The sequence below is a fragment of the Tamandua tetradactyla genome, chromosome 13 (assembly GCF_023851605.1).
Source record: "Tamandua tetradactyla isolate mTamTet1 chromosome 13, mTamTet1.pri, whole genome shotgun sequence".
Classification (NCBI taxonomy): Eukaryota; Metazoa; Chordata; class Mammalia; order Pilosa; family Myrmecophagidae; genus Tamandua; species Tamandua tetradactyla.
This window is the reverse complement of record NC_135339.1, coordinates 63,471,684-63,499,232: the sequence shown is the minus strand read 5'-3', so window position 1 is coordinate 63,499,232 and position 27,549 is coordinate 63,471,684. Positions and strand designations below refer to the sequence as shown.

Genomic DNA, 27,549 nt, shown 5'->3' with positions numbered 1-27,549 from the left:
TGAATAGGGATTAGAAGAAACGGTTGCCTTTACAAAATGGGATTAGGATTAAAACATGGCTTTTCTACTGTACATACATCCTTTCAAACCAGAACAGTCTATAACAGTTCCTGGAGCAACAAGTTTGGGCTACCATAGGAGGAAATGCTTACTGGATTGAAATGTAAATGGACAGTACTGTTTAATCAGAATGAGACTGAGATACTTATAGACTCTTAAGAGAGGGTCAACAATCTTTGAAAGAAAGACATATCATATACCTCAAAAGTTGAGCTAGAGCTCTCAAATAATATAAATCTAAAGTGCACTATGATACAAATACAGAGAGTTCTGAGAACATATAACAAGCCCATCTAGAGCTCAGCAAAGACTACCCCAAGGAAATATTTATGCTGAGGCCTGAGGGATTTCAATGCCCCCCTTACACAGCTCATGCTCCAGCTTCATCGGACTGTTCCATTCCCAAACAAGCAAACCTTTTCCTCTCTCTCTACTTTTGGACTCCTGTTGCCCTTGTCTGGAGTGCTGTTTCCTTCTCCCTCCTACTCAGTCTGGCTAAATCCTATTCATCCTTTATGATCCAGAACGAGTAAATCATTCCCTACTCTGAGCTCGGTACGGGAAATGCGTGTACTTGCTTGTATCCACCACAATATTATGAGCTCACAGTAGTCCCAGAGCCCAGCAGGAGGCACGCTCAATAGGTGTCTGCTTAATGAAGGAATGAACGAAGAACTGAATTTTTAAACGAGGTTAACTCCAGTCTTTGGAGTAGGGAAAATGATTGAAGGCAGAGGGGCAAGCTGAGCTCCATCGAGTGGTATCTTCACAGAACCGGGCATGGGTCAGGCAGATAAAGCCAACTAACCTACTATGAGCACTCCAATAGAAAGTAGGTCAGTCCTTCCCTTTCTCTTTAAAAAACTAAAGGCTCCGTCTCCGCGCCTGCGCAGTGAGAAAGTAAACACCTCTGCTTTTCGCCCCCGCCTTCTTCCAAGTGCCCTTCCTCCTCCCATACGCCCCTCCTCTGGGTGGGATGATGGTCTGTCCCAGAATGTTTGACTGGTACTGGAGGGTAGTAGGCAAAAATGGTACAGTCCACTGCCTTCATTACCTTCCGCTTTTCACGTCTCCTCTGTCCTACTTCCCCCTACCGAATGAGATTCAATAGGCTGACCCAAAAGAAGTGGGTAAGCCGGACTGAACGGACCGGTCTGAGCCGGTCTGCGGCGCAGGCGCAGTGCGGATAAACAGGAAGCGGGCGGCAGGGGCAGCGGCAAAGGAGACCTAGGGGCTTCGGTGAGGAAAAAGCGGAAGAGGGAAAATAAACGGGAGGTAGCAGAGGCTTACTGAGAACGAGAAGAGGAGCTCTGGCTATCTACCGCCAGGGTACCAGAGGTTGCGTTCTCGCTCTGCTTTCAGGTTCTCGGCTTCTCAGCTTAGGCTGAGGCAGCCGCTGACAAAGGGCTCGCGTTGGGTGCCGCCGCCCTTTTCATCCGGGCATTCGGGCCCCGGCGCAGAGGGAGGGGGAAGGGCTGAAGGGGGAGGGGAAAGAGCAGGAGGGGCGCGCGCTCGGAGGTGAGGCCCTCTCCAGGGCTCCGGGCCAGCGGCCCAACGGACGGAGGCCGAGGAGGACCTGCTGAGGTGGCGGCGGCTAGGAGCAGGAGGATGGTGCAGAAGGAAAACCAGGCGGCGCTGGAGGAGCGGGAAAGCGAGCTCAACTCCAGTCCTGCCGTTGCAGTCTCCGCGGGAGCAACGTTGGAGCCGCCGGCAGCGCCGGCTTCCGGAGAGGACAACCCCGCCGGGGCCGGGGTAGCAGCGGGGCCCGGGGCGGCAGGAGGGGCTCGGAGATTCTTGTGTGGCGTGGTGGAAGGTGAGCGCTCCCTTATGCCTCGGAGCTAATATATTCTCTCCTCGGGGGAGGAGATAGGGGACGCAGAAGGAGTCTAATTAATTCTAGGGGAGAAGGGTGTGCTTTACAAGACTTAAGTTTTTAGCTCGCTAGGTCAGAAATTTGGCCATACTAAGACGAGGAAGAGGTGAAGCGGGTGGGCGAGTCTCGTCTCCACGTTTTTAAAGTCTTCGAATTCCCCTCTGGCTACAAACAGGCCTGGCCCACCCGCCTGGGTATTGGAGCCAGGCTTGCTTTAGAGGAGATTATAGGAGCCTAGTTAGTATTAGGCTCTGGATTGTACTTCGTTGCACTTTGGTGTCCCCGTTCAAAGGTGTCCCCGTTCAAATGAAAAACGTATAGTGCTTCTGTCTCCGTCCTTTTGGGGAAAAAATTTAACCCACATAAACATGCTGGTTTTACTCCTGGAGTGTAGAGAAGAATAGTCGGCCTGTAGCGTTACAGATTCCTCTCTGCTTTGAATTTTTCTTGTTGTCCCCAATCGCCCTCCACCCCCGATTTATTTGCAACCTAGGTATTATCCTCTTTCCCAAGTATTACTGTATTTCCCTCTGAAGGATAAAGTTTGAATCTAAAAACAAAACCTCAAAGTGTCTAAGGTACTGAATTTGAATTTAATGTCTCCAGAAGAGACTGCAGTCCTTACCTTCTCTCTTCCCGTTTCGAATTACAAAGAGTGATCAGTTTTTTTCTGATTATGGAAAACTGCCAGATTGTATCACAATATTGTATCACAATTTCTGACTATGAATGGACAGATATTCAGCCCTGCATCCTATGAAAGCACGAATCAGTTACATTATTGCTCTTTCCTAGAGTTCAACATGTTACTGTCTGAGTTATTTTGCCGACCCTGGTTTCCTAGATGTCTGTTTTATTCTCTTTTTTCCTTTTAAATATAATGGTGTGCATGAGTCTAAAATTATTCTGTATAAAACCCAAAAAGGTTTGGAAAAGTGAAGAACTGTTCTTTAAATTGAGAGCAGCATCATATTTTCCAAGGTTTCACCATATAATATTCATTTGAAAGATGGATAATAGTTATGATATTCTAGATTAAGTTTAATTGTAACAAAGAACAAACTGCAGCTACAGTAGTGAGTGAACCTGTTGGGTGAGTTAATCATCTTGCAGAATTTGGGGGAGAGGCAAAATAGAAAAAAATCTATGTTTTGTCATTAAAGACGTTGGCATGAATGGTGGGGAAGGAAGTGCAGGGGTTCAAAAATTTTAAAACTAGCCTTGTCTGTAAGGAAACTTCTGTTTGTCTATTACATCTTGTGTAATTGTGAAGGATTAAATAATTTAGTGTGTTTTTCAGAGTACCGAGAAGGGGACACTTCCTATGCTAGAGAACAGAGTGGTTTTCACTTCTCTTGTCTGTTGTTGCTCCTCCTCCCATTCCATTGTATATTTTCTTGGTGACCTTGTATGTTTTCTTGAGTACCCGAGTCAGCACTGATTTTTTGTTCTTCTTTGTTGGCACCGTTCCTGAAATTGAATGAGGATAGCAAATACTGTAGGTACTGCCGGGATTATTTTTTGTTTTCCTTCCCTCACAGTCTTTGTTGATTTTAAACTCATTGCTGACTGTGCTGCTTCCTCTTTGTGGTGCCCATCAACCAAAACCGTGAACCTAACTCTCAAAGAGCAATTAGGGCATCTGAAGATTAAGATGGTAAACTCTTCAAAAAATTTTTTTAATATTAAAAGTAACTCGAATGGAATGTTTAATGCCTCCTCCCTTTAAGAGAAAAATGACAATACCAAGACTTTAGGAAAGCCAAAGACTTGTATAGTTTTACTGATCACAAATATTTTAAATCACCTGTAAGAGGGGAACATTGAATTGTCGAGATTGAAGTGTTGTAATTTCATACATTGGTATATAATGAATTTGACTTTGGTCTGTCAGTGTCCTTGTTTGTGGTGCAGAGTAACCATCTTGTCTAGAGGTGGGATTTTAACACATTTCAGAAATTTCAGTTCTACGGCAGTTTCTTATGTAGACTGTGTGTGCAGAGCATTTGTGTTGAGGATGTTTTTATTAACCATCTTCATGAGACATTGTCCTTATCTCTTGCAGATGAGTAGACAGAGAGATGGAAAATAAGTATTAGGCAAGATGTAAGGTCTGTGTGGTGGCATCATTCTGCAGATCTGTTCCCTGAGTGTGCATTACTCGTGCTTTGCCCCCTTATGAGATAAAATACATTCTTGAATTTTTAGTTGTTGAAGCGTTTACTCTGAAATTGAGATTGCTTGAGGGTTTCCAGTTTGTGCCATTTCTGCTGTTGGATTTATTATGAATGTAGTTTCAGACATTTTTTGGTCTCTGATTATATCAGGAACTTAAAAAAAAAGATGATTATAAAAATAGATTAATCAGATTCCTTTCCAAATTAGATCTAGATTCCTGATTCTTTCCTGCCTTACTCATTTATCTCCCTCTACTCTCTAAAGCAGTTTAACTTGCTTCCTAGGTGTGATAATTATTATTAGCAGTTTTGAATTACTTTACTTTTTCTCCTCCATTTTAAGATTGAGATACTCTTTTGAAAAATTAGATTTAATATGTGTTTACTCTTTGTTGGTAGTGAAAAGTGATGATAAGGTTTAGCTGTTTTAAATATTATTATTGCATAAGTAATCATGGTTGAAAAATCAGAAAATTGACCTAAGCAAATAGAGAATAAGAATCACCTTAAAATATATTGTCACCTATGGTCACTGATATGAACTGACGTTAGTGAATAACCTTGGAGAATTTCATTGGTAACAGAGACCATCAGGAGATAGAAATAGGGTAAGATATTGGGTAATTGGAGCTGAAGGGATAGATTGTGCAACAGGACTGATTGTAAAAACTCAGAAATGGATAGCCCAATGCTACCTAACTGTAATACGATAATGTTAAAATATATATATAGTCACCTAAAGATAAAGATACCTTAATGTTTTACTAAATATCCTTCAGCGTTTGGTGTGTTATACACTTTTACAAGTGTATATTTTTTAACCTGCTTTTCTTGATAAACAGTTTACCATGTTTGAAACTTGGAAATAATTTCATTCTTGATTTGAATCGTAGGATTTTATGGAAGACCTTGGGTTATGGAACAGAGAAAAGAACTCTTTAGAAGGTAAATTTTGATTTTATGAAGGAGAGGAGAGTCTTAACATTTTTCTTTTGTTTGAAGAAATATTAACATTGATAGGCTGGGTAAAAAAATTTTTTTCATGTTTTTCATGTGGATATTATTTTTTCTTCCTTTTCTATTTTTTAAAATTTTTATTAGTAAAACCAATCAATGTGCAATATGAACATTCTTTTTTTTTCAACACATAGTTGTATAGTCATCATCATGATCATTTGTTAGAACATTTGCATCAATTCAAAAAAAATATTAAAAAACAGGAAAAAAATTCATACATACCATCCCCCCACCCCTCTCTTTCATTGATCACTAGCATTTCAATCCACTAAATTTTAACATTTGTTCTCCCTATTATTTATTTATTTTTAATCCATATGTTTTACTCATCTGTCCATAAAGTAGATAAAAGAAGCATCAGACACAAGGTTTTCACAATCACACGGTCACATTGCAAAAAAGCTATATCATTATTCAGTTATCTTCAAGAAACATGGCTACTGGAACACAGCTGTACATTTTCAGGCATTCCCTCCAGCCTCTCTGTTATGCCTTAACTAAAAAGGTAGTATCTATTTAATGCGTAAGAGGTAGGCTGGATACAATTTGATTTTGTTTTCACAAAAGTTCATTTACTTGGGTCTTTTGTCTCTTCTTCACCTATGCAAGAGGATTTTATATCTTTCCAGGGAAGCTTGAATAGGTTTTGGACTTCACCTCCCTTCATCGGAGCTGTTGTGTTTTTACTTAAAACTATTTAATATTTTGACATTATTTATAATATTTAATTAAAAAAAAATTCCACTGACTTAAAAAAGGTTAAAAAGCCAGTGCCCAGAATAGTATCAGCTTTATATAAGATTATGATGTTATAGGGAAGGGAAAATTTTGAGATTCATCATAGCCTATATGTTTATGTTCATACATACGTAATTTTCTTTCCCCCCAAGGCTCCAGAAATGGGAATTAAATACATACTTGTATGCCCCCAAAGATGACTACAAACATAGGATGTTTTGGCGAGAAATGTATTCAGTGGAGGAAGCTGGTAATTTTTTTTCCTTTTAATCCACTAATTCATAATGTATGAAGAAAATAGTTATATTTTAAATGCAGTTGTATAAGAATTTTATTTGAATGAGAATTTCCTTTTCACTTTGTAGATAGTTTCCTTTGTTTTCTACCTGATAACTATTTTTAGTCTGTGTGAGCTAGTGCAATTCAGAATCTCACTAGCAGGCTCACGTCCATAAATGTGATTCATTGGTGAGATGGTCTGATTCTACCACTTTTGTGGTCACAGATTATGTTCTTTGATTTCTGCTAGTAGTCTAAACAATGAGCTTCTGGGCAAAGAAGTGTGGAAGCAGGCCAGGCTTCGGGCAAAGCAAGTTTGAGGCCCTTACCTTGGGAGCAGAATTGAAGGGGCTCCCCCCCCAAATTAATAATCAAGATAAATAATATTTTATGCATTTTTTAAAAATCAAAGTTACTGCAAAAATCCATAATGAGCAGAATATCAAAATTTCAAATAAAGACAGGATCAACATTACTGATTGTTTCTTTTGTTTCAGATTCCAGTATGGCTTGGCACGGCACAGTTACTGGTCCTGTCTTTATTTAAAATAAAGATCTCACCCTAGCCCAGGCCTGTATTGAAGTGGAGAGCCATTACAGACTATCCTTGCTAGGTGTATTCTTATGTTTTAGTTACATAAAGTTCATAAATAAGGTAGTACCTCACAGAACCTCCCTGTAAATAGAACAGATGGTGCTTTTCTTTAAAGACTTAAGTGAATGGGGAAACACTTTTATACTTGGAATTAAATGGTATCCATGTGCAGCTAATAAGACACTTGGTTACAAAGACCAGTCAGAGAATAGAAGGCAGAAAAGTTTTCTTGAATTACGAAGGAAATAATTAAAACTTATGACTCCATATAACTCAAGTGTGCCTTCAATGTAATTGTTTTCTGATGGTGCTGGTAATGAAACTTAATATGATTAATAATCAAAATAAAATTGATGACTAGTTTGAGATGCCACTGAAAATTAGTCAAGGATATATCCTGTAATGGAGAATAGAAGTTTTAAAATTTATTTAGAAAAAAAGGGTTTGTAACATTTTAAAAGCTTAAACTTTGTAACATATTTCTCCTTTGGTTTTAAAGATGAGAATTATTAAAGCCATCAACATCACTGTACCTGATTCTGAAGAAAGCATTTTTGCTTCCAAAGGATATGGTAGTTACACATAGATTTACTTATTTAGGAATTGTAGTTTGTCAGAGAGCAAAAAAAAGAAAAGTATTTCTCTCTCACATGTTATAGGGAATAGAAATGCTTTGTGTTCACTAGGAATTGACACTTCTCTGAGAAATGGCAGTTAAAGGAATAGAATATTTATTGTTTTTAAAAGTGTTTCCCAAAAAGTATAAGGAACTATTTGAAAGTGATAAATTAAAGAACAACCATTTATTTTCTGTTGGCTTAGAAAAGTGTGAAAACTTTTTTTTTTCTCTCTTGCCATGACTCGTAAGGTTTGTGCCATTTTGTATAGCTTGTCATGTTGGAGGTGATGATTTTGTAAAATTTTTCTTACCTCATTGTAAATTAGGAAAATGATCTTTTACATTCAGTTGAAAGGTAAAGGTTCTTATAGTTTTCTAAAAACATGGACTGTGTTCTTCAGAGCAACTTATGACTCTCATCTCTGCTGCACGGGAATATGAAATAGAGTTCATCTATGCTATTTCACCTGGATTGGATATCACCTTTTCTAACCCCAAAGAAGTATCTACATTAAAGCGCAAACTAGACCAGGTAATTTCTTTAATTTTTAATTATTCTTCCCAACTCAGTATGAAATCAAAAGATTTTTGAGTTGTTTTTGTGATGTTAAAAGGAAGCCAAATTCATACTTCTATGTTTCTGTAAGACTTTTTTACTTTAATGCTTCTGACAGAGGAATATTTTCCAAAGTGAGTCCAAAACAGCTTTGCTTGTGGTACCCCAGTGCTTCTCAAACTTATTTTGCTTAAGAATTGTCTTAAAAATAATGCTTACAAGTGATGCATAAAAGAATGCTGATTTTTATACTCCACTCCTTGAAACTGGTATGCTGTCAGTATGGGATGGGCACTAGGAACCCATATGATTGAGTGGTCCGTAACCACATTTTGAGAAATTGATATATACCATTGAGAGCTTGAATGAATTTGTTACTGAGATTGTTGAAACTGTGTGTGTTATCTATTAGACATCATTCCCTTGAATTTTATGGCTAGGAGATGTGATTTAGTCTGGAAATTATTGGTGGCTAGTTTTCCAAGATAAGAGGAAAAATGGAATAGGTAAATACAGGAACTATTGGAGAACTCAACATAGTCTAAATTCTACTTAGCATGAAACTGCCTACGGTTTTTGGAAAAGTCTAGGGCATCCATTTTCCCAGTGTTTTTCAGGTTTGATTTTATTTTTCTTTTCCTATATGTTTCATTTCTTTAGGCAAATAAATTATTGGTGGCTTTAAAATGTCCTGATAAGAATTTTCACAAACAGTTTTGTGTGTGTGTGCAGTTCATTGGATTTTTTTTGTGTGTTATTCTGTGAACATATATACAACCTAAAATTTCTCCTTTTAACCACGTTAAATATATAATCAATGTTAATTATGTTCACAATGTTGTGCACCCATGACCACAAGTGAGCTTTTGAGAGGTTATTTCCCTGTTTGATCACATTCTTTTATGGTGTTCTGCTTAAGCGTTTTCTGATTCATGGCCCAGTTAGGTTTATCTACAAAGGGATTAAGTAGGATTAATGTGCCATTTGGGAGTAGAACAAGGCTTGTGTTTTTCAGGTCGGAAGTTTTCTTTTTATTTCATGTTTCATAATTTTTCTGACTCTGTTGGTGCTTCTGCAGTCAGCAGCCAAGTCAGCAACTTGGAAGGCCACGTAGAAGAAGCTTTGTTGGAATGTATTGGCATATTGTATTTAAAGAGAAATGAAAAATGTGTCCCCAAACTGTCCTAAGTTTCTGTTTAACTTAGGATTTCTTCTCATTGAAATTGTAGAAACGATAGGTCTGGCTTTGAATGTTTTGAGGAAAATATTTGACTTTTAAGTGTGACTATGAAGTATATCCTTTAATATTTGGATTCCTGTATTTTTAGCTCTAAGATAAGATGATAAGCCTTTGCTCTTCTTATTTTTCTAGGTTTCTCAGTTTGGATGCAGGTCATTTGCCTTGCTTTTTGATGATATTGACCATAATATGTGTGCAGCAGACAAAGAAGTATTCAGTTCTTTTGCTCATGCCCAGGTTTCCATCACAAATGAAATTTATCAATACCTAGGAGAGCCAGAAACCTTCCTCTTCTGCCCTACAGGTATTATATACAATAGCTTTATATTTAGCTAGTCATCTCAAGATAGATTACTTTCAAAGGAATGCATATGGGTGCTATTGTCCCCAACCTCCCTTGATGTATTAAGATAGGAATACTTTTTTTTCCCCAGAAGGTCTTTCTCAAGATCTTAAATTCGAGAAATTTTAGGGACTAATAAATGGCAATAGATTAAGCAAAAAGTTGTGTGTATTTTTTTGTATTGGAGATACATCACATTTACATTTTTGTTATTAAAGGAGGGGTAGGTTTATTGAAATGCAAACTGTAAGAAAAAAATTTTTGCATTGCTTTGAACTTAGTCACTTCACTTTTCCTCCTACTTGTTCCCATTCTCTGCCCATACATGCTTGTATTCTTTCTTCATCTGGGCTTTTATTTCCAGTAGTCAGCATAGAAAGCTTCATCCCCACCCCATCCCCACCCTCCAGCTCATTCCTTTGAAAATGTTTTAATCTCCTCTGGTTGCCCCACAAAATTCACCTTATGATGTTTTCTTCAGACCTGACTTCTTGTTTAGGAAGAAATAAATTAATTAGTTTTAAGAAATTTTAGAGTGAATTATTTAATTTTGTACATGTCTATTTTAAGAGCATTGTGAATCATGAACTTTATTTCAGTGGTCTAATACTAAACAACTTAAGTATTCAAATAATGATAAAAAAAGATTATACTGAGAATTACTTAATTCAGTCCAAATTGTAATTTAAGTTGCAGTCAAATACTAATAGCCATGGGCACATAATCTTGCATTCTATTAATATCATCTCATTCTGTTTGGCCTCTGAGATTGTTACAGAAATGAAGGCAATTAAGAAATATGAAAAAAATGCTAAAATTCTGTTTGTTTAATAAACTCATATTTCTAGTGACTGTTGGATCCATAAGGGTTTATCTGTACTCTTGTTGTAAGACTATCTGATTTTATTCATTGATTTCCTAAATGAGCTCCCCACTTGAATTTACATCCTTTTGTGCATGACATGGATGACTTTTATCATTTGAATGAAAAGAATTTAGAATTGGCAGACATTTTTTCCCCCTTCAGAATCCCATGATAATTTCACTCCTGACTATTTTACTTAATTTTTCCCCCTACATTCAGAATATTGTGGCACTTTCTGTTACCCAAATGTGTCTCAGTCTCCTTATTTAAGGACTGTGGGTGAAAAGCTTCTACCTGGGATTGAGGTGCTTTGGACAGGTAAGTCTTTGACCTATAGAATAAGGTTCTTCTGGTTAATTGAAAACTTTTTTAACTGAGTCTTAACCAGCAAATTTCATCTTCATTGTTAAAATACTTTCTTTTATAAAGTATGTTTTCTTCACTATGTCTAAAAAGAAATAGAAATATCTTTGATGATTTTGCAGTGAATCAGAATATTAGTTGTAGAATAATTAATATAAAGCTGTAGGGAATTAGGTTAAAATCCACTCTAGGAGACTTTTTTATTTTGTAAAATGAAAGTGGCCATGCTAGATTAACAGTTGGTAATCAACTAGCTATATTAGCCTTTATTCTAAGAATTAAGCACAGAAACCCTCCTAGGGTCTTCTAGTTTGCTAGATGCTGGAATGCAATATACCAGAAACAGAATGGCTTTTAAAAAAGGGAATTTAATAAGTTGCTAGTTTACAGTTCTAAGGCCAAGAAAATGTTCCAATTAAAACTAGTCTATAGAAATGTCCAATCAAAGGTATCCAGGAAAAGATACCTTGGTTCAAGAAGGCCGAGGAAGTTCAGGATTTCTCCCTCAAGTGAGAAGGCACATGGTGAACCCAGTCAAAGTTTCTCTCTCATCTGAAAAGGCACATGGTGGACACGGTCAGGGCTCCTCTCTTATCTGGAAGGGCACATGGCGAACACGGCATCATCTGCTAGCTTCTCCTGGCTTCCTGTTTCATGAAACTCCCCAGGAGACATTTTCCTCTTCATCTCCAAGGGTTACTGGCTGGTGGACTCTGCTTCTCGTGGCTATGTCGTTCTGCTGTGCTTTCTCTGAATCCCTTTCTTTCTCCAAAATGTTTCCTCTTATAGGACTCCAGAAACTAATCAAGACCCACCCAAATGGGTGGAGCCATGTCGTTACCTAATCCAGCTTAACAACCACTCTTGATTAAATCACATCTCCAGGGAGATGATCTGATTACAGTTTCAAACATACAGTATTGAATAGGGATTATTCTGCCTTTATGAAATGGGATTTTGATTAAAACATGGCTTTTGTAGGGGACATACATCCTTTCAAACCAGTACATACGGTGTAGGTTAATTGGGGTTTGTCTAATTGAGAGTTTACTGTATTATGTGAAAATTTGTTTCTTGTTAACGGTTGAAAGAAGCTCACCCAGGTCTTAAATGTTCATACCTTTTCACTACTAATTCCATTATTAGAAATGTGTTATGAGAAAATAGGGAGGAAAAAACAAAACTTTGAGTAAAAAGACATTTGTTGCTATTTTAGTTTAAAAAGAAAAATCGTTATGAATTGCATATTTAATAACATAAGGAAAATACAATAAAATTAAACATTGTATGTGCAGTATCTTTTAGAGAATCATGTGTGAAATGCTTTTAAATTGTGATCATTATTTCTAGGTCCGAAAGTTGTTTCTAAAGAAATTCCAGTAGAGTCTATTGAAGAAGTCTCTAAGATTATTAAGAGAGCGCCAGTAATCTGGGATAACATTCATGCTAATGATTATGATCAGAAGAGACTATTTCTGGGTCCATACAAAGGAAGATCCACAGAACTCATCCCACGGTTAAAAGGAGTCCTGACTAATCCAAATTGTGAATTTGAAGCCAACTATGTTGCGATCCACACCCTTGCCACCTGGTACAAATCAAACATGAATGGAGTGAGAAAAGATGTAGTAATGAGTAAGTAGATTCTGTTTGATCTTTTACCTTGGAACGAGAGCTAAGATTTACCAGAGCCACTGGCAAGTTCGTATTCCTTTGTAATCACAAATTAAGAGCTTTTATTAAGATGACTTGTTTAGTACTTTTAATGAGAAGTGTTATATGATAGAAGAAAAGCTGAGTGGTCCTGGATAAGTCTTGTTGGCCTTAATTCCTTATTTTTAAAAAGTAACTCTTCCTTTGAAATCTGAGTATTAGACAAGGTAGTTTGATAGAGTTCCTATTATCCCTGGAATCATTCTGATTCAGTTTGTCTTCAGGTGATTTTATTAAGTGGAATATTTTAAATAACTAGATGTTCCTGTCTGAGTTACTTCATATATCATTTAGATTCAACTTAAATTTATGAAATAGTCTCATTTTAAACATTGCCTTATTTTTTAAAAAATGAAAATTTCTAATTGATGTATTTCTCAGTTAGACAGTGTTGGCAACTTTTGAAGAACATAGTCTTAATGTTGGATAAGACATATTTAGGCAACTGTACTATAGTGTGTAAGTGCTGTAATAGTTATCTACAAAGTACTGTGGGAGCACAAGGGAAGAAGTGATTGCATCAACTAAGCAAGAGTGATGGTAAGATGATTTCACAGAGGAGAGGATAATTAAGCTGGACATAAAAGGGATGATAGAGTGGAGTAAAATCACTGGGCATTGAAATGTTGAAGTTATCTGAATTTTGACCCTTTTTGAGATACTGAAGTGTCAAATTATGACATTTGGTGGTTGTGTAGTTGTGTAATTATGTTCTGTTTCTCAGTTCCTTACTCCCACCATCAATTTTGGTCTTTGAATTAATGCCTCCCTTTATGGCTCAGTCATTGTCACTCCTCTTTGCCCAATAAAAACCACGAAATTGAAGGTTACGGTCTTGACCCCCTTTTTATACATGGTACTTAGCTCCTACCTCTTTTAAGATAGATCAAGGAAACATTAAGTAATAGCAGACACTAGTCAAACTGGACCGTGTGTAGGGAAATACTAAGAAAAATGAAAAATACAGGGTTTTGAATACCAAGTCAGAGATTTCAGGCTTAACTTTCTCTATCACTATCCTGGTTCAGGGCTTCATTACCTTGTATCTGTTCATATGTGGGCTCTCTTCCCTCTTCAAGGCATTTGTATTAGTCAGGGTTCTCTAGAGTAACAGAACCAACAGGAGATGTCTGTAAATATGATATTTAAAAGGTGTCTACGCAACTGTGGGAAGAGAAGAGTCCAAAATTCATAAGGTAGGCTGTGAAGTTGGCAGCTCCGATGAAGAATCTGGATGAACTCCACAGAAGAGGTTTGCTGACTGAAGAAGCAGTGAAAAAATCTCTCTTCTTCCTTAAAAGCCTTCAACTGACTGGGTTATCTCATTGTGGGTGGGGGTGGATATGCCTTAGTTGATCACAGATTTCATCAGCTACAGATGCATTCAACTAACTGATGATTTACTACACCAGTCTCCTGGTTTATCAACCAGTCATGAATTACACTTGCAGCAGTGGTCAGGCCAGTGCTAATCACTTGGCCAAGTTGACACCAGAACCTAACCGTCACAACATTTATTAATATGCTAATTATTTAAAAAAATTATTTCTTATTAAGCTGTAAGCCCTTGAGGGATAGGGAATTATCCTTATATAAAGCATAGTGTCTTGTACCTTGCATTTCAGATAAGTGGTGCTTAGTGGATATTTGTGAACTACTATTCCAGTGACTCCACAAGTAATATTTTTTATTTCAGTTGAGATTTTACATTTAGCAGTGTATTTAGGTGACTACTCTAGGTGAAATGGTTCAGTGAATGATATTTGTGTTTGCATTTTTATGTTTAAGGGTTGTTCTTATTCCAGGTCTTCTGAGGTTATACTGTAATGACTAGTATTTTGCATTTATCCTTCCCTTATAAGGTAGCTGTTTTAATCAAAACTATTTTTTCTGGTTTTTTTTTTTTTTTTTTTTTTGCAGCTGACAGTGAAGACAGTACTGTATCAATCCAGATAAAGTTAGAAAATGAAGGCAGTGATGAAGATATAGAAACTGATGTACTCTATAGTCCACAGATGGCTCTAAAGCTAGCATTAACAGAATGGTTGCAGGAGTTTGGTGTACCTCATCAGTACAGCAGTGAGTTTGGCCTTTTTTTTTTATGCTAGTGTGGTGGGGGGTGGGTAACATTTCATTCTTTTCCTACTTTGCGCACCATCACCATTTGTTGATTTTTTTTTTTTGAAGTACCTAGGCTGGGAATCAAATCCAGGTCTCCCACATGGTAGGCAAGAATTCTACCACTGAACTACCCTTACACTCCCTTGGCCTTTTTTTGTAAGGGAATTGGATTACATCGGGTACCTTACCTTAGGCCCATCAAGCAAAGTTGAAATTAGATGAGATTTTAGAGATCTAGAGAATACAGTTTTTTAATACAAATCCTCAAAAAGAAGATAATAGACATATAGATGTTGGGATATATCTCTCCAGCATTCTCCTTGGCCCCCACCCTCCCACTGTGGTTTAGAGAAATTTCACTTTTATTCAGGGCTCAAATTATTACAGATATGGTCAGGCGTAGTGTTTTTTTTAATCTGATTTGTTCTGTTTCTAATTCCTGATATCTTTATGGCAATTTTGTTTGTTTTTATAGGTAGGCAAGTTGCACACAGTGGAGCTAAAGCAAGTGTAGTTGATGGGGCTCCTCTAGTTGCAGCACCCTCTTTGAATGCCACGACTGTGGTTACAACAGTTTACCAGGAGCCCATTATGAGCCAGGGAGCAGCATTAAGTGGTGAGCCTGTAACTCTGACCAAGGAAGAAGAAAAAAAACAGCCAGATGAGGAACCCATGGACATGGTAGTGGAAAAACAAGAGGAAACAGACCACAAGAATGACAGTCAAATACTAACTGAAATTGTAGAAGCTAAAATGGCAGAAGAATTGAAACCGATGGACACTGATAAAGAGAGTGTAACTGAATCAAAATCTCCAGAGATGTCTATGCAGGAAGATTGCATTAGTGATGTTGCCCCTATGCAGACTGACGAACAGACAAACAAGGAGCAGTTTGTGCCAGGTCCAAATGAAAAGCCTTTGTACACCGCAGAACCAGTGACTTTGGAGGATTTGCAGTTACTTGCTGATCTGTTTTATCTCCCTTATGAGCATGGACCTAAAGGAGCACAGATGTTGCGGGAGTTCCAGTGGCTTCGAGCAAATAGCAGTGTTGTCAGTGTCAACTGCAAAGGAAAAGACTCTGAAAAGGCAAGTATGCTTAATTTACCAGCTGTTCTAGTCTGAATGGTCTCCCTTCTGCTGATAGGGAGAAGACTCTTTTTTTAAAAAAAATATTTTTTTATTGAGAAATCTTCACACACATACAGTCTGGAGAGGACTCTTAAATGAGTATAAGTAACTGGCAGAAAATCGACAACCTCTTAGAGTCTGTTTTGTAAAGTAGGTGTGGACTCTTGAATCTGTACCTTCAGTTCAGTAATTTCACCTTCTTGCAAGAATGAAGAAGGAAAGTCGAAGTTGATTATTTTAGGAATCTGTCAGTTTGGGGAGATAGAATATTTTATTACTTAAAGAGTATAAGCCAGTAGTTCTTTAATGTTTAGGATAAATTACAAGTACCTGGTAACATAAACAATTTATTTACTATTTTATGTCTAGATTATTTTGTTAAGCTTGTGATTTTCTGAGTCTCTGTTGATCCTCAATAGATTGAAGAATGGCGGTCACGAGCAGCCAAGTTTGAAGAGATGTGCGGACTAGTGATGGGAATGTTCACACGGCTTTCCAATTGTGCCAACAGGACAATCCTTTATGACATGTACTCCTATGTTTGGGATATCAAGAGTATAATGTCTATGGTGAAGTCTTTTGTACAGTGGTTAGGTAGGTGCACCAGGAATAATCTCTTCAACTATATGTCCCTTTTATTTAAAAAGAAGAAAAAAGATTAATTATCCCACAGGGAGAAAAATAGAGAATTGGCAAATTTCCAACTCCTGAAATTCTTTGCCTAGGTTTCTTTCAAAGATAAATAGACATTGCTGCAGACTTGAGATGCAAGTTTGAGCAATTACATCGAGCAGGTTGATTTTTCTCCCTTGGGCTAATTCAGTATAAACATCTTGAAAATGTGTTAGAGAGTACTGACTTTAACTTGCTCTGACTGAATGCTTCCTGGATGGAACCCGTATACCACATTTATCTAATTTGGAGATGAGACACTATGAAATGTGATTCTGTAAGTTCTCTGCTGCTTGCTGTGTCTTGATAACATTAATGCTGTGTTTAACAGAACAATTGCTGAAATGATCTAAGGGGCCTGGCAAGAGGAAGCCATCCTCCCAGCCCTGTGCGCATGCGAGCTTTAGTGGAAGGCTATTCTGGTGCTATTTTATTATTTCACAACACTTTTTCTTTATCTCTCTACCAAGTAATTGGTTTTAGCAGGGGATGGAAATTGCAGTCCCCTAACAACTCTGCTTCATTAAATGGACTTCTACATGTCTCCTTTGAAAACTGATTTTTGGAAATTCTCAAACTTGGTAAAAAGCACCAGCATGGCCAAGTTTCTCCAGGGACCTAATTTCATTTCCAGGTTTTCAACCCAGCTATAAGGAAAATGTAATGGACTTACATATAGCACACAGCAGGCAGCAAGGCTGACTGATATGTCATAATTTTCATAGTAGTCACACAAATACTGTGATGGGTGACTGGTCTTGGTTGTGAAATAGATGTATGAAACATTGTGAGCTTAGATTAAGTAGAAGTAATGAGTTTATCACTTTCTGCCTATATATACCTTTTGGCTCAAATATTAAAAAATAACAGCTTTCCTGTGATACACCTAATTAGCAATTAAATGTAAAGTTGTTAATTTGAAAATACAGATCTTTGGGTTGCTGTGTGTATATGGCACAGTAGGTAGAGGAGAATTTTGAACCTCTTGTTAAAGAGCTGCAAAATCTTGTCTTTGACAGGCTTTTCCCCTTAGGCTTATGAAAATCTTCTGTAAGTTGTTGGACAGCACCATTTGCTTTTCAGGCTTCTGGCCAGGCAATGTTAATTAATCCTTATTGGGATTTAAATCTTAAATTCCCAAGGCCCCTAGGAATTTTGAACCTGAAATATGGATCATTGAAATTAAGAAAGTAGTTATTTAAAATACGGATATTGTTTCTAACTCAAGAATTATTAAAAATTAAATTATTGAATATATACAATATTGTCTCCTCTTAGACTTTATCACTGTATTATGCAATTATGGGATTAACTTTCCCAAATTGTACAGAAGCTGTTGTACAGTCTCAAGGTCACAGCATCTTAGAAGTTTTAAGTAATCATTGTGGCATTCACAAAAGCTCACTAGAGGGCGAGTATTTTCATGGTTCTATAGTAGTTCTGGGGGGTTAGTGATTAGAACCCATTGTTTTCCTCCTCTCCAGTCCAGCTGGCATTCAGTCCTTTAAAGAATGTGGCTGTGCAGTACTTTTGATTACTAACGACTTCTATTATCTTCTTCCCCATTGTGTACAGATGGGAGAATCCTCAGCACAAGTGTCTACTACTATTGGATGGACAGCGGCAGATGTTCACAGCGCGTCATGATTAATTAGTTTAAATTGAAAAGGTTCTATCTGTGAGGTAGCTCAGGTAGATTTAAGGGCAGTAGGCATGAACTGAAGTCACGTTTGCGCAGCGACTAAGGCATTAACCATGTTTTCATTTATACAGCTCTTCGTATATGCAGTCTTTTATTGTATTAGTTGGAAGTGCTAGTTATGTTGTGGTCTCAAAGTGGGGGCTAGGGGAAATTGGCTGATCATAAAGTTTGAGAGGTGTAGTTTTTTCACCCAGTGTAAATCACACTGAGTTACGGAATGGGACAGGTTCTCTTCATGGCCTAAATTTTGAATCTTTTTCATATTTATTTTACAAATACTACATTTTTTTTTTTTAAATACCCTTACCCCTAAAAAAAAAATGACAAACCTAGATATAATCTCTTTATGGGCCTGAATTGTCAACAAAAAAATTGGTTTGCTTTGGGACTGTCTGACTAGCACACTATATATCTTATAATGATGAGACTGTTAACTTGAACAGGAGGTAGAATGCTGTCTTCAAATGGAAAAGAATATTTTGCGCTGCTTTACCTTGTCAGAAGACTAGGCAGGTGATAATTGATTTGGCCTCCAAACATTTGCCTTTCATTATCTTATTATCTTACTGCTTTATAAAGTTGGTTAAGCCCTATGACCTTACTGCTGACTTTTGGGCCTCAAAGCCTGCCATTCCATGCATGTGTTCAGTGCATTGCAAAGATCATAATGGTCATCAAAGGAGCCAGATGTTGTCGTACTTTAAACTAAAAGTATGTCTTGGCTCTAAATTAGAAGCATTAGTTAACTCTCTGTAGCTCTCTGAATTTGACAGGCTGGTAGTTTTAACTAGCCAAGTCTGAATTTAGATTGTCCTTATCAGAAGTTTTCATTAAGTTTAGTTTTGTCAACTTTACAGTTTCTTTTATTTATTCGGCTGACCTTAGTTTTCTGACAAGATTAATCCTTTCCCCCCTTTTTTCCCTTTCCTTTACCCTTCCTCAAAATGTAAAATGTGACTTCAGACAGGTTTGATTCCTTCATGGGCTGTGATAATAAAATTTTTCTCATCTAATTCATTTCAGTTTAAAGTTAACTGTAATTTAGCTAAAGAACAAGTGATTGGCTTAATTTTTAGCGTTGTATGTTGCGACTATATACAACTGACCCAGACAAACTTGGGATTTAACTTTCCTTTCTGTATTCAAAGAAAGGACAGAATTGATAATAGTCATTTTTCATTAACTGCAGGAAGGAATACCAGTATTAGAACTCCATTACTAATTTTTAAAAATAATTATTATCACAGCCTTGCCCTGAAACCCTGGATTATTATTGTTAGAGAGCTATTTCCACAAAGTGTTTGTTAGTTGTTTGGACGTTTAAGACCCCAGGAAATCCCCTTTCTCGTAACGTTCTCCGCTTGGATCTGATCTCAACAGGGTGTCGTAGTCATTCTTCAGCACAGTTCTTAATTGGAGACCAAGAACCCTGGGCCTTTAGAGGTGGTCTAGCAGGAGAGTTCCAGGTATCAATATGAATTCACAACTGAATTGACATTTTCCTTGTTTTATGAGAAACCTTATGTTGCGCATCAGATGGCTGGAAGGATTGGTCTGCCGAAGGCTTTCTGGTCCCAAATTCAATTTAGTTACATAGCTGGATTTTAAATAAAATTTTCCTCCTCTTTCACAGTAATTTCTGAAGGAGATGCTGCCAATTCCCCCGCGCCCGCGAAGCGCAGCGGCTCTAGGTATACACTTCACATTGTTTCTTTGCAGGTCGCACAGCATTTTAATCTGCGCCCGCAATGCACAATGCGCGCATGCTTGTCTGCCAGTGGAAATTCCATGAGCAAAACAGATGAATAATTACACAAATGAGTGGTGACAGGGCTTGAATACTTTTTCAGTTAGTTATAAATATAACTTGTACTTAAAAGAACAATCCATCAATGAAAACTTAAACAAAATATGAAGCTTTTTTGTTGTTGGAATTTGTTCATGGACTTTTCGGGTGCTCTACTTTTCTCCCCCCAACAGGTGCTCTGCTGCGCACAGCAAACTGAAGCGCATTGCTATGGGGATAAAGCGTCTCCTGGACAGATAACCCTCTTCAGACCAAACCTCTCCTCCTGACATTCTGTTCTGCCATCTTTTAGTAGAGAGATGGTCTATATGAGATTGGTTTTAAAAAATAGACTTGTCGTAATTGAAATAGATCCTTCTTTGTTTTTAAACTGTAATAAATCCCTACTAATATACCACTAAAGCTTATGTAACTCAATTTGGATAATTTCTATTCAGAAGCACTCCCCTTCCCCAGCAAAGAGGTGTTTATATTAGTAAAATATAGTACACCCCTCTTCTTTAGGTCTGCCTGCAGTAGCCAGTTAATGTTAAGTTGGTAATCTGCAGTGCACACCCATTTAAGAAAATAGGTATCTTCCCCAACACTAATCCATTTCATTTTTTTTCCTACAGCGTTTGCTGCCAATTGATGGGGCAAATGATCTCTTTTTTCAACCACCCCCACTGACTCCTACCTCCAAAGTCTATACTATCAGACCATATTTTCCTAAAGATGAGGTAATTATCTCTCTACCTTTCAACTTAGTCTGTGGTAATGGTGCATACTTCCTGCTTTTTTTTTTTTAACTCACTGGTTAAAAAACTGATGCTGCTTCTTTATATACAAAATTTGATGGAGAAAGTTAACTAAAACAATACACAACAGAGGGGTCATGTAAAGAGAGATTTAAGGAAAAGCCTAGGGATTCAGGCTTCTAACATCTGTGCTAAGTCCCTTAAAGTCAGGTGAAATGTATTCAGGGTTGGCTTTCTAATGAGTCTGAATGATGTGTTACATTATGCTTTGAGAGTTGATTTTAGTAGCTGATAATTGGTATTTTGTAATTTTTATTTGTGAGGTGCCTATGGGCTATTGACTTCAGCTACAGAGAGGAAGAAGCCTGTTTAAAGAGAATAATAGGTTTAAGACATTTTAGAAGTATTAAAATACAGAAAACTGAGAGTTCCTTGACCTTACAGTTGGCTAGATTTTGAATCCATTGCTTATTATCGAAAAGCATCCCCTGGAAGGCAATTCTCAGTGTTTACTAAATGCTGCTTCCCACTGGTTTTACACATCTGACTCAGTGAATAAATCTTAGGTGACTTCTCTGACAGGTCAGATGTTTTGTTCTTCCTCTGGAGATCCAGAGGAGATCCTGGAGATCCAGACTGACTTATGAGTCATATTGCTGTTTGAGTCTGTGCCACTTTTCCTGATGTGTTGCTTAATTAGATTATATTTTCAGGCTTCCGTGTACAAGATTTGCAGAGAAATGTATGATGATGGAGTTGGTTTGCCTTTTCAAAGTCAGCCTGACCTTATTGGAGACAAGTATGTGATAAGTACTTGAATTTGGGAATGGACATTATATAGGCACATTTATCATAGCACTTAAGGGGAGATGAGAAGTAGAAATACAGAGAGAGAAATGTTTAGGTCCCACTTTAGTTTTAGTTAGTAAAACCTGAGTATTAATATATGTGTATTTCCTGTTTCTTACACCAAATGTAGTTTCCATAGGTTGTCATTCAAGTGCATTGTAGTCTTGGTATCTGTTGGTGAAGTCTGAAGTTTTAGGTTTAACTTGCAAACTCACTGTGGCCTCTCTTCTTCTGAGCAGGTTAGTAGGAGGGCTGCTTTCCCTCAGCTTGGATTACTGCTTTGTCCTAGAAGATGAAGATGGCATTTGTGGTTATGCCCTGGGCACTGTAGATGTGACACCCTTTATTAAAAAATGTAAAATCTCCTGGATTCCCTTCATGCAGGAGAAGTATACCAAGCCAAATGGTGACAAAGAACTCTCTGAGGCTGAGGTAATACACGGGTTTAGAATTATACTATGGGAATTTTGTTTTTCGTAAAATTCTTACTAAAATAGAGAAGCAGGCAGATATATCATAAAATCTTAATGCTTTCTCAGTTAATGTCTTGCAGAAAAAAATTCATAGGGTTAATTCTTAGCATGGTATGCATAGTATTTTCTACTGTTCTCTCAACCTTAGCCACTTTTTTTTTTTTTTTTTTTGCATGGACAGGCACCAGGAAGTGAACCCTAAGCCGTTTTTTGATTAGGAAGACTGTTGTAAAGTTTCCTCAAGTTAAAACATTGGGGACTCCCAAGAAAATAGGCCAAGCTCTGGATTTTGAGGCTTCCTCTGATGAAACTTATTTCTGTAGGGGAGAAGGCAAGACTACCCACAGTGAGGCCTAAGAGTTCCTTCCAGGAAGCCTCTTTGTTGCTCAGATGTGGGCTCTCTCTCTCTAAGCCCAACACTACAAGGAAAATCATTGCCCTCCCTACTATGTGGTACAAGCCATTCAAGGGTGAAATCTCTCTGGCATGACTCCCAGGAAGGAGTGTGCCCCTGGCACTGTGGGATAGGCAATGCCTTCCTGACCTAAAGGGGGAAAAGAAGTGTAATAAAGTAAGGCATCAGTGGCTAAGAGAGATAAAATGGAACCAAGAGGTTGTTCTGGAGGCTCTTATGCAAGATTCAGTCAGAGTTAATTGCCATGGTTTGCTAAATCCCAATCAACATCACTCTTGTTGATTCTTAACACCTAAGGCGTGAACTGAAAGTCTATAAAATGTTTCATGCGCTAGTTTTGTCTTCCTGGAATGTAGAGTTCCTAGAGGGTTCCTAAGTCAGATAAATCCTGAAACTCAGAGGGGCTGGCCTCTCCAGAATTATCAATTAATTACATCCCTCTATCCTTTAGTGTAGATACCCCTTTTCAACATGAAAGAACAGGCATTCCCCACAGATTCCTATAGATTGGAGGAGGATTAGGTATAACAGAGAAAATGGGATTTAACAAACAAGTATGGCTGCTGAATCATTATAAATATTTGTTCTAGCCTCCGGTGTTTTGGAGCAGCTAGGAAGAAAAACCTGAAATGATGGAATGGTAGCCCATGGCAAACTCTGGGATCTGTTCTGTAACTGTTTGTTTTGAAAATTATTGCTTTTTTCTTTCTTTGTTTTGTATATATATTATACAGTAAAAAAAAGTTTGTGCTTAAAAACATGGTATGGACAAACTTTTTTTCTCCCTGTGAATTTAAGAATGATGTTGTGGTCTTTTCATTGAGTACTCAGAACAAGCTTAGGTGATTAAAGTCATTTGGTTGGTTGAGAGGAGGCTAGCTTGCATTTTCAGAAATGCAATTTTCATTGTAATTAAAAAAAAAAGTGAGCTTCTCTGATAGGAACATTCCTTGATAGGTGTGTGTCCTTTCCCAACTTAAATTATTGTTCTTCTCTAAAGAAGTGTTGTTTTCAATTCATGATTATTTTGATTTATCAAATCTGTATTTTTTAATAGTTCTTCCTGAGAATAACTTTCATGCTTAGTAAATGCTTTTAGATCCTTGTTTGTTGAACTCTTGTTTTTATGACTTTCTTTTCTTTCATTTGTTGTTCATATTTTCCTTTTCTAAAATTCTCTACCCCTCTCCCCCTTACCAAAATACCCACACTCTCTATTAATTGTTACCATCTTTTTTAACCTCTGATCCTAGCAAGATGGCTAGATAATTGGGCTGGTTTGAAATGGCTTTTCTTACTTGGGATTACATTGACACTGACACTGCAGTATGCTTGTGATTGGACTGTTGCTGTGTGGCTGTTCCACATCTGACAATTAGTTTTCAGCAGAGGAACAAAGAATTGTGTCTGTCCTTCACCCAGCTTTCCCTGCTGAAGTTAGATTTCTTAACATGCCCATGACAACATTTGTCAAAACTAAAAAATCAGCATTCATATTTTAGTTTAACTCCTTTTATTTGAAATTCACCACTGATTTTTCCACTCATGTCCTTTTTCTTTTCCAGGATCGAATCCAGGATAGGTTTAGATAAATTGCTTTTAAAAGTGAAAATGTATTCCCTAGAAATTACAAGCTAATTAATTCTGCATATGATAAGTATATAATGACTCAGAATTATTGAATATTGCTTTCCTTTACCTGTTGCTGAGTTTTGTACTTGGGATATATATGTATAAGGATTAGCTACTGCAAAAATCAAGAAATTCTAATTTTCTTTTTCCTAGAAAATCATGTTGAGTTTCCACGAAGAACAGGAAGTGTTGCCAGAAACTTTCCTTGCCAACTTCCCTTCTTTGATAAAGATGGATATTCACAAAAAAGTAACTGACCCAAGTGTGGCCAAAAGCATGATGGCTTGCCTTCTGTCTTCACTCAAGGCTAATGGTAAGTGAGTGTGGAGTTGCTGGTGTTTGTGCAAGATGGAATAAGAACTATATTTGAGGGTAAGAATGGAAGAAATTAGTTATGGTGAATTCATATTCCCTTCTTACCATTTATGAATTGCTGTCTGAATTATTAGTGGTATAAGAATTGCTTGTGTTTTAGTCACTCTGCTGCTGCATTGAAAAGTGCTGCTATTCTCTTAACATGCCAACACTTATTTTGAGCCCCATTTAAATGAGAAGTGAATACATGAGGTTTTATTTATTTTGCCAGGAGGCCCCATCAGTGATAGTTGAAATTAAGTGAACTTCAGGGAGAAACTTAATTTAGAGTAGCAGAGTCATCCATTTTCTTTCAGAGTTTGTTATCCATACTTAACCTTTAAAAATACTCCTTTACGTTTCTGCAGAGGGCCAGAGAGTAAACATTTTAGTCTTTGAGAGCCATGTACTGTCTCTCGCATGTTCTTCTTTTAAAACAATTCTTTAAAAACGTGGAAAACCATTTTTAGCCCTTGAGCCATGCAAAACCTAGTAGTTCCCCGATTCCAATTAGAGAGTTGTTGATAGATGAAAATGTACCTCTTGTTTTGTTTTGTTTTGTTTTTTTATCTTTTTTCATTTGAGTCAGTGGAGTCTCCTTTGTGGAAGAATTAAACAATTATGTATCTGAAGAAAGCCCAGTTCTCAGCATGCTGCTTGGAACTGAATCATGTAGCTATGTGAGGTGTGTCACATTCTGGTCTTATTGACTTGTGATATGTTGGAGTAGGCTCTGCCCTGGGACCCATCAAAAGCGTTTTTTGTCTTTCAAATTGAGATGTCCCTTTCCTTGAGGTTTATTATGCACTCTTTTCTAAGAGATTTTCTCGTGGGGGAAGGGATTCATTCATAGTTGAATATTAACATGTTTTTTTTAATATGGCCTGAAATTTTGGGGCTGGTAGAGACACTCTCTTGTTATCTGTTTTAAAATATATTAGGGGTTAATCATGATTCATATGCGTAATTCCACTAATTATCTTATTTATGTTTTGAATATTTGTTTTATTCCTAGGCTCCCGGGGGGCTTTCTGTGAAGTGAGACCAGATGATAAGAGAATTCTGGAATTTTACAGCAAGTTAGGCTGTTTTGAAATTGCCAAAATGGAAGGATTTCCAAAGGATGTGGTTATACTTGGTCGGAGCCTGTGACATTGGTTGGTCTTGTGAACTGTCCAAAAGTCTCTTAACTCCACCTGGTGGGTGGTGGTTGGGGTCTTCATACAGTTCAGCCTCTGGAGTGGTAACAAAATCAGCCAATTGGATTGGAAACAAAGAAGACTGTGTAAAACTCACCCATCATGCATTCAGATTACTCACTGGTTGGAAGAAGATAGATAGTATTGCCACAAATCCTGTATGACACAGATGTGGGCCTCTTTTTGGGTCTGTGTTAGGTATCAAGGTCTCTTACATGGGCTTATAGAGAGGAGGTCTTCAATAAATGTAGTCAGCAGTGTTCTGCATCCAGTGTGATTGCATTTCTCACCCAAGAGTAATCAAAATCACTTCTGTTATACTCCTTGGTTTATTGATTGAAAGGTCTCACATTCTTTGTGGACATGGCAGTGATCAGAAAGATTTAGAGTTTCAGAAGCTTGAGGAAGAAAACCCCAAGGAATGGTTGTGGCATTTAGTTTAAGCTAAGTAAATGATTTCAGTTTTGGGCAATATTCTTGCTTTATGTTAAGCTATGGCCAGTTGTCTCCTGTAGTGACCATTGGTTCAGGCATGATGTGCTTTGTAGGGACAAATGTGCAGTTGCTGGTGGCAAAAGCCTCAAAATGGCAAACTTGTAAATTTGTTTGTATATAAATTAGGTGTAACCCGATTATCTTTTGTGTTAACTGTTTTATTAAAAAAAAAAGTTTTCCTTTTCAAAGTGGGAGTGTTGGTTAAGGATGGCACTTTGAATAATGTAAATCATAGTAGAAGGTGGATTTTCTTTCATTTTGTCTGTGGGTTGTTTTTTCTTTCTGTTTCTTTTTCTTTTTTTAAAAAACATTGTTTTTAAAGTGCCTCCCACCTAGGGCTAGTCTGTGACCACTTTGGGTACCAGAGCCTCATTTCTGTAACTAAGACTCAGTCTGTTGCAATGTGCAGTCACTTCTGGAAATTAACCTCAATAGCAGGTCAGCATGTGAAATGTTAGATTTGATAGAGCTGTCAGTTTGATAGAACTGATTGTCCCATTTGCACTTCACTCAGTTGTCCTTTAATTTCAAGACCTTTTTGCTCTGGGCTTTATTAAATCAGAGTCTTTAATTCTTGCATGTTTGTATCTAATTTTTAAAAGCAGCAAAGAATGAACACACTTTAACCAACGATTTATGATTACCTGTTTTCCCCCTTTAACCACAGATTCTGAAAGCTTCATGTATTTTGATTTAGATTTCATGTTTTTAAGGGTTTTGAGCATGAGGATGGCAGGTGATTTCTGCAGGATTCATTTTTTTCATCATGACTGGCTGACTTTTCCCTAGATTCATAACAGTATTTTGTTATCTTGTTTCCTGCAGTTTTGTGTCAGCTGTTGAGTGAAGGAGGTGTGGGGTAAGAAGATGAAAACTTGACTTTTTTTTTTACTTCTGGAACTCAGTATGTGTGGGCTGTGAGAGAATCTTAAAACTTTGTACCTAGTGGTACCTAGTGATTTCCAACCAGGGCCTGAGTGTGCACTGAATGGCTGAGAATAGGCGAGAGCAAAAGGAGGCCTTTGCATTTTCAACTATAGAAACTTTAAAATAATAGAGAAGGATAACGTTATGTTGGAAAGCTGGAACCAATTTGCATTTTTGAGGACTGGGGTGAAGGGAAAATCCCTACTAGGTATTGTTAAAACAGCTAACTCAGTTTTCTCTGAGAGCATCTCATATACGAGTGGACGTTTCTGGCATCTTGCCCTGGAGAATTTCAGGGTCAACCTCTTATGGAATCAGGATATTTTAGCAACTTTGCTTGTGGCTTTATATTGGCTTTTAATAATCACTTTGGTCAGAACATTCTGTTCACAGATGCTAACTGTGAAAGAGATGTACAGGCCTATAACTTCATTAGGATCATAAAGTGCTATGCTGACATATGGTTAAGAATTTTTATTAAGATTGAAATGATGCTGTCATTGATTGTTTAGATTACATCTCAGTTCCTGTAGAAAATGAACTGTAAAACTGTCTGAAGACCATGCAAGAGGCAAAATAAAACATGAAATGAATGTG

At 37.4% G+C, this 27,549-nt stretch overlaps 1 protein-coding gene across 6 annotated transcripts; it reads left to right on the top strand.

Moving 5' to 3' along the window:
• Positions 1-1,044: 1,044 nt before the first annotated feature.
• Positions 1,045-27,549, top strand: OGA (O-GlcNAcase). Of its 6 annotated transcripts, XM_077125807.1 has the most exons (17): positions 1,095-1,299; positions 1,742-1,873; positions 5,004-5,055; positions 6,018-6,115; positions 7,760-7,890; positions 9,287-9,458; positions 10,582-10,680; positions 12,076-12,360; positions 14,359-14,517; positions 15,035-15,648; positions 16,110-16,284; positions 19,445-19,530; positions 20,486-20,590; positions 21,322-21,407; positions 21,697-21,889; positions 24,131-24,290; positions 25,347-27,549. In XM_077125807.1, the coding sequence occupies exons 3-17, from the start codon at positions 5,027-5,029 to the stop codon at positions 25,481-25,483; spliced, it is 2,529 nt and encodes an 842-aa protein (XP_076981922.1). In that variant the 5' UTR covers positions 1,095-1,299; positions 1,742-1,873; positions 5,004-5,026; the 3' UTR covers positions 25,484-27,549. The 6 variants fall into 6 exon arrangements, with proteins under 6 accessions (XP_076981921.1, XP_076981923.1, XP_076981922.1 ...); XM_077125806.1 differs by having other exon boundaries at positions 1,045-1,873; XM_077125808.1 differs by lacking the exon at positions 1,742-1,873 and having other exon boundaries at positions 1,094-1,299.

Coding starts and splice junctions, on each gene's coding strand:
- OGA (XM_077125806.1), top strand. CDS start 1,669: ATGGTGCAGAAGGAAAACCAGGCGGCGCTGGAGGAGCGGGAAAGCGAG. Junction 5,056..6,017: donor AGAAAAGAACTCTTTAGAAG/GTAAATTTTGAT, acceptor TTTCCCCCCAAG/GCTCCAGAAATGGGAATTAA. Junction 12,361..14,358: donor GAGAAAAGATGTAGTAATGA/GTAAGTAGATTC, acceptor TTTTTTTTGCAG/CTGACAGTGAAGACAGTACT.